Source organism: Diadema setosum, chromosome 19, assembly GCF_964275005.1.
Source record: "Diadema setosum chromosome 19, eeDiaSeto1, whole genome shotgun sequence".
NCBI lineage: Eukaryota > Metazoa > Echinodermata > Echinoidea > Diadematoida > Diadematidae > Diadema > Diadema setosum.
In genome coordinates this window covers 10637285-10645194 of record NC_092703.1, presented here as the reverse complement: position 1 = coordinate 10645194, position 7910 = coordinate 10637285, and the positions used below count along the sequence as shown (strand labels likewise).

The 7910-nt window shown below is 37.7% G+C and overlaps 1 protein-coding gene across 1 annotated transcript; it reads right to left on the bottom strand.

Annotated features, from left to right (window-relative positions):
- Window positions 1-6511: 6511 nt before the first annotated feature.
- On the bottom strand, window positions 6512-7747 carry LOC140243010 (uncharacterized). Its single transcript, XM_072322752.1, has one exon. It carries the CDS (start codon window positions 7745-7747, stop codon window positions 6512-6514), a length of 1236 nt encoding a protein of 411 aa, XP_072178853.1.
- Window positions 7748-7910: the final 163 nt, after the last annotated feature.

Here is a 7910-nt window from a genome sequence, read left to right as displayed (position 1 = left end):
TTGGTTTATTTTGTTGTGAAACACGGAGGACATTTAATCTTTATTTTAAAATGTTGTTTTTGCTGTGTTTGTGTGTTGTGGAGAATTATTTTTTAGGTGTGAGACTAAAAGCTTGATCTACGCAAGAAGGCAAGTACTAGTAGATTATCTTTCCAAACTATATATATTCGCCTTCTTTACAGCTAGAAGACGTAAATGTATTCAAGCGTGTTGTATGTATTTTTTCCAGTGCAGTAATGTTATATTTGAGGGATAGATTAGTGAAGTTTCAGAAATCGGGTAATGCATTCAAAAATTTTGTTTTTGTTTGTTTGTTGCTGTTTTTTTTAAACCAGATTTGGGTTAAATCAGCGTGCCGTCATTGTTGGATAAGAAGGCTCTATGACAATTCGTATGTCACAGTAAGTCAATGATATAGAGAAAATAAAGAGATTTCTACATACTTTTGTTTTTCTAGCGTATGCATTGAAGGAACACTTGACATAAAGTCTTCACAACGCAGACGAATATGATAATATCGTTGACATAAGTTTTCAGCAACATGTTGGCGGAGTACGTAATTGCTCAAATAAGATTAAAATTTGTCGAATTTTCTTTCTTTAAGTCCTTCCAAATCATCGGAATACTTCCATCCGGCGCCACAAGGATTTAATCGAAAGTTTATAAATTCATGACTTTGAACGGTTTGTTAGATTTCTCCATAAGTTCATTGATGTGTTAATTTTTATGAATTCTACTACATTCACTGCAGTTTATTCACAGTAAGTTCGGGAGTAGGATATCTGTTTGACTTGTTGCATGCTGATAGGCACTTTGCTGATAGACACCTTGTTTGGGATGAGAAAGTGAAATGTTATTCCTCCAAATCGCCTATTAACCCTTTCTGTGCCATTGAGTCAACAAATGAGTACAAATTCCACACAAAAACCTATGAGCAGATAATAGGGAGCTTTAGATTTTAGACGCGCGGACGTTGAAAGGGAAAAAAACATGGTCTGAGCGTGCGCAGTAGCGCGGATCAAGTTACTGCGCACGCTCAGATCATGTTTTTTTCTCTTTGAACGCCCGCGCGTCTAAAATCTAAAGCTCCCTAATATAATGTGGCAGAGGGTTAAGCCATAGGCGGCTTCTACGACCAAAAAAAAAAAAATAATAATAATAAATAAATAAATAAATAAAAAAAATAAACTCGCTTACTTTTTCACATAGGCGATTTGTCCACATGGCGCTCTGGAAAGCGAATCCCCGAAACTCGCCAAAGTGTCCGGGCGACTTGCCGAAACTCATCACCGGAACGAGTTTCGAGAAGTCGTCTTCCTGGCTTCTCATCCAGTAGAAGGCCCGAAGGGCCAGATGTAAGAGACTTTATTCTGGTTCATTTCATTTCATGTATTTTTCATTTTCAACACAAATGCAATTACAATGACACATTTATGCACAATAAGAATCAGTACAGCAGTGTATAAAGGAAATACCGCGAATGGAAATACAATCCTATATGACTTCTATGATTGTACAAATCTCCTTAAAGCCGCTCTTATCGACTTCTATAAGGAACAATATCTTGAAAATTACTTTGCTGAAAAAGTCTTGTCGGTTGACGCAAGTGCCTTCCGGTGTGAATTACATCCTGTCGATTTAGGAAATCGTTGAAATTGTTCATTGTTTGAGTTATGTTCTCATCCTACTTACATCCTACTACTATTTACTTACTTAGAGTTTGGTTTTGCATCTACTATGCTACATACATTGTACACTATACATATCGTCTATCTATTTTCATCGAAAAAACGAAAGTCATGTTATTCAGACCTCGCCGAGGAAAACAGAGACATTCTTTTCAAATTTGTATGAATGGCAGGCCTTTGCAAAGGCCCCAAGGTGTTTGAGACTCGTGACAGCTTCCATGGAAGCTGTCACGAGTCTCAAACACCTTGGGGTAATCTTTGAACAAACTCTTGACTGGTCTCCCCACATTTATAGATGAAGTAGTCATGAAAATTCCTCGTTCTGTTGTGTGTATACGAAGAATCAAATCGTGTTTGACACGTAAGATCATGAATCAGCTGTATTTTTCTTTCATACTTCCGCATATTGATTACTGTTGCGCTGTATGGGGGTCATTAACAAAGACAAATTTAAACAGATTGCAACGCTGTCAAAATGAGTATGCTCGTGTAGTATTGAATGGAGGTTATTACATGTCAGCGCAAGCTCTTACTCGTGCTCTCAAACGGCAGTAAATTGAACAAAGAATTCAATATCATTACTGTGTCCTGGTGTACAAATTGCTACACAATTTAGCCCCACCGTACATAGTTAAACTTGTGACCAAACGCCCTACTATTTATACCACTCGATATGCCCTTTCTTGCCAATTACATATACCCAAACCTAGAACTGAATATTAGAAATGCTCCTTCACTTATGCTGCAAGCAAATCATTTAATGAGTTATCCATTTTTATTCAAACAGCCTCCTCATTGCAAACATTTAAGAATCGTGTACGCCAACACCAATCTCTCATTTGATATGAAGCCTTTGCACTAGCTATGAATTTATTCAGATATCTATTTTCTCCGCTCGTTTTATGTTCTTTCTTATGTGTTTTAAGTTCTCACGAACCAATTGTTCTTTAGCTGTATCATATCTATGTTCGTTTTGTTCTTGTTTTTTATTGTGTGCACATAATTGTAATGTATATCAACGCAGGGCTCCCTTGTAAAGCAGGCCTTTGTGGCACTGAATGGGACTACTCTGCTTTTAAAGAAGACTTAATAAATAAATAGATAAATAGATAAATAAATAAATAGATAAATAAATAAATAAATAAATAAATAAATAAATAAATAAATAAATAAATAAATAAATAAATAAATAAATAAATAAATAAATAAATAAATCCCTCTTCCTTAAAGCGCAAAGAGACACTACGGTAGTGATATGCAACACAGTTTATACAAGAGAAATATTGAATAAAGCAAATCATTGAAGCGTGTAAAAGTAATTATAGTGAGCTGTTGCGTTTAGATTTCACGAATTTCCAAACTGTCTTCAAAATAATAGCAGCAATGATTTGCACAGCTCAAAAGAGATGACATAATACGATCATCTTATACATGAATTGCCAGACGATTAGGGAGAGTTAGAGGGAGAGAGCTTATCTGGGAAAGTCCTGGCACTCAAAGTTTAATATCATAGAGTGTGTGTGTGATAGAGCGATATCTAAAAAGGCAAAATATAAAAAAATATCATTAAAGTTCGGTCGCGGTGATCATCAATAAATCTACGGCAAATGTACACTGAATACTAAAAAAAAAATGAAAAAAAAAGACATGGCCAAAGTACAAGTATTATGCATCTTTAGAACATAAGGACTTCGTTCCCGTCTCTCTAAATATCGTGCAGGTGTTTGCATTATTAGCGGCGATATAGCTTTTATTTCATGCCTTTCATGATTGCTGTACCACTTAACTGAAACTGTGTGTGTGTGTGTGTGTGTGTGTGTGTGTGCGTGTGTGTGTGTGTGTGTGTGATTTTTTTTTTTTCAAACAAAATGACGTTACATACGCTCCATGTGTCTTTCATTGTTTTCGGGTAAGCCTGGCATCTTTTATTTTATATTTCATTGAAAGGCATTAATCCTCACTTTCTTGGCTTAATCCTGTAAGCCGATTAAAGTTCCAGGCTTTATTCCTCATAATATTGTGGTGATCGAAAAGAAAAGAAAAAATCAAAAACAAAAACAAAAACAAAATCCCCCGAACAACAGCAATCTCAACAAGGCGTGAGGCAGTGTGATGCCCACGCATGATATCAGAATTAATTGCAGCGTTATTGATATCGCAGCTTTGACGCAGGAGACAAACTAGTCATAATTCTTGTAAGATGATGACCTTTGTCAAATTGAAGAGATATATGTTCATGATATGAACAATTATTTGTAACAATATAACACATATGTATGTATAAATAATACATATATCATACATTATTGTATGTGTTGCTTGAAGGTTTTATATATATATATCATATACCAGGGTATATTTGTTTATTCATTTATTTATGTCTGTAATATATATATGGGCCGTGACGCGAGAAAAGGGCCCTTAGCGCCGCTGCGCGCAAACGCCAGAAAACGGCGCGGAAGTTTAACAAAGCAATACGCGCAAAAAAGATCAACTAGCTAACTACGCGGAAAAGCATAGACGCATAAAAGATGACAGGATTTTGGACAAAACATGCTGTTTTGAATGTCGGAATTGGAGCATTTAGGAGTAGAATTTCAGACAAAGGTTTGCATATCCAAATACATCAGAGTTTCTTCTACAATATGGAGGTGAAAACTCATTTTCGGTATATAATGCCCTAAGGGCCTTTTTCTCGCGTCACGGCCCATATATATACATATATATATATATATATATATATATATATATATATATATATGAATAACTCATTCTTATTGGCGAAATAATGCATTACTAGTTTATTTCTTATTTCTTCGTTATAAATAAATAAATATATATATATATATATACATATATACATATATATATATATATATATATATATATCATATATGCTTATTTGTTTATTCATTTATTTATGTCTGTAATAACATTCACATATTAGTCTCTTTATTTCTCCAATTTGACAGAGATGCCTTTGAGTAGTGTGGTAATGACCATTCAGGTGGCTATACACTATACCTGCTGCAGTGACTGACAGTCGAGAAGATGCATGCTTTCGATTCATGTGAAAGTTACGGAATAGAAACAAACGTGCATTTGCACCCTATGGTAGTGGTAAGTTTTCAGGAAAATAGTGATGCGTATTATACATGATACATTATGCTAACGCTGGCAGAATACAATACACACACACACACGCACACACACACACACATATATATATATATATATACATATATATATATATATATATATATATACACACATGTATATATTATATGTATATATATATATGTATATATATATATATATATATATATATATGTATGTATGTATGTATATATATATATATATATGTATATATATATATATATATATATATCATATCATATCTTGCTCTCTCTCTCTCTCAAACTTTAAAATTTATAATTATTTTCTTTTGAACCATTTGCCCGATTTCCTTCAAATATCACTGATGTGTTTACTCATAATCACCGAATCTACATGTATATTTGGGTTGATTCTCCTCTATTAAACTATATTTTGAAGTCTACTCATTGAAAAAAAAAGTTACAGCTGAATTGTAATTACATTATACCTCAAATACTTGTGAATATAAACTTTACATTACTGTTCGCAAGACGTGTGATATCTATATTGCAATCAGCACAGATGCGCCTGATCTCCTGCACTCTAACTACAAAAAGATATATAACGAATTCATATGTCACGTAATATTTTGATGAAAATGATATTAAAGATACCAACATCAACTCTCATTATCCGCACAAGAAACAAGTTATGAAATGATTACAATCACACGTGAAATATCATAACCATAACATATCCCCTTAGGGAAAGATATGTATACACATTCCTACAAAGTGTGCCCTGCATTCATATTCATTCACCTCATAAGCAGTGTGACATCCATTCGTGTACGGTGTAACACCCAAAGTATTAAACCAAACCAAAACAAAAACACATCTTAACCCTAATCCCACCGTGTTTTTTGAGGGACTTGAAACCACGGGGGGGGGGGGGGGGGACTTTTTGGCCCCCCTTCAGCTCTCGGTCGTGGATCTTGCGATCCTCGCGAAAATTTGCACTGAGGTAGAGGCCAATGTAATCTACAAGACTGTATAGTTAGATTTTTCAAATTTTAATATATGTATTTTATATCAATTAATTTATGCTAATTTATGCAATTTTTCTTTTGCCTATAAATCAAATAATAAAGCACCAAGACTTCTAATTTTTGGTGAACATATTCTTTTCAATATCCTCAACAATAATATTGAAGCAAAAATTCGGCTTCATAATTATTTGTTATGTACTTTATTGTTTATTGAATTTCTTATGTATTTTTTTGGTTTTTTTACTTTTTGTTTTAGTTTTTTTCGTCAAAATTTGTCGCAGAAACTTTTCAAAGCATAATCAGGCTAAAATAAATTATTATCAGCCATTGAAAGTAAAAAGATTAATTTTTGTATGAATTAATTGCAAAAACACAATTTACATTGGATTTGTACACAAAATCATGTTTTTGAGCAATTTTTGGGTCGACGAATTTTTTTCAAAGGGGCGTGGCTTCAAAACGGTATGCCCGGGAGCGACAAGGGTTAATTTGGTCTCAAAAGTTGCGCGATACTTGAAAGAAAAAAGTCATAAAATGTCGCGGCGAGAGCATCACGCGTTGCGGAATAATCACGCGAAACGTCGGGGGGGGGGGGGTAAAATGCCCCCCCCCGCCCCCCCCCCCCCCCCCCCCCAAGGTGGGAAGGGAATAGGGTTAATGCATTACGGAGACTCGTCCGTCAGATGCCGAAAAGTTTCCGGACGTTACGGTAGAGAATCTTACAATCGCGACGGAAGCGCGAATTCAAGGCCCAGTAGAGAAAGAAGTTGGTTGCCGAGTTGATCTCGTAGAGCCGGTAGCTGAGAGTGTAGAGGGTGTGTATGAGGTCTGACGACAGCGCGATTCGATACCATGTACTTCGAGGAACGTAGGTCTGGACTATGGTCGGTATCCAGCTGATAAAGAATACTAACGCGACGACGACCAGCATACGAGTTGTCTTCTGCTCTTGCAGCTGCTGATCGGCGTCGGCACCATCTTTTGTCCGCTGTCTGCCAGGCGGCACTGCTGTCGCTGAGTCATCTGTTGTCGCAGCAGAGGGAGGGGCAGCATTCGAGGGGTGCTCTCCGGATCCCTTGATACCTGGTGTATTGAAGCTTGGTCCTCGCTCTTTCATCTCATCACCCTGGGCAGCAGGGAGGACCATTCGAGATGATCCTTGGGTGTGCGTCACGCCACTGGCCGCCGGCGCTATCTCGATATTTTGGACGTGCGATGTAGTAGCACTCGTCACTGCCGTCGAGTTCTCCTGTATCGGTCGGAGCTGCCCGGAGACCACCGCGCTCGACGTTCCCGTCGCTGACGCTACCGGCTTCTTTGGAAGTCCGACGAGTGTGGCGTGAATCTTGACTCTCTTGTACAGCACGTGGGCGATTCGAATGTAGAGAAGGACAGTCACAAGCAAGGACGGGTAGAAAAAACTTGGAAAAACAACTGCATGGAAATATCTTAACCACTGGATGGACTTATCGGTCCTCCTGCAAACCTTGGAGAGTTTGTCGTAGTAAGCCATCACGACGCCGGGGATGGGTATCATGGTCGAAACGAAGTAGCAGAGCAATACGGCGATGAAAGCTTTGCGAGGGGTGAGGCGCCGATTCAGCGGCCAGCAGATCGCTATGTATCTATCGATGGCCACCGTGGTGGTAAGAAGAAGCTGAACGAAGGTGGGGGCCGTCGACAAAAACGTCAACCACCTGCAGAAGTTGTCGTTGGCAAAGCTTCCCACGTTCATCTTCATGACGTGGAGAAGGCTGCACAAGAGGTCGATGGACGCCATCCCCATGATCACGATGTCTGTGCCGATTTTCCTCTTACGCAGGCCGTAGCCCACGAGAATAATCGTATTTCCCGGCACCCCAATACAGACGAGAACCGCGTAAAATGTCATGATCATGCCGCTGTAGACAGCCATGTCGGCGAGCTGCAGTTGACAAGGCGCAATGAAATAAAACAATGTCCGAAGTTTTCACTTGTTTTCTCATTTATACCTGTAGACAGAACTATGGTGCCGTATATCGAAAGCATTTAGGCATATAAAGCGATTCACGGATTATACTTTGGTAGAACGCGTTATC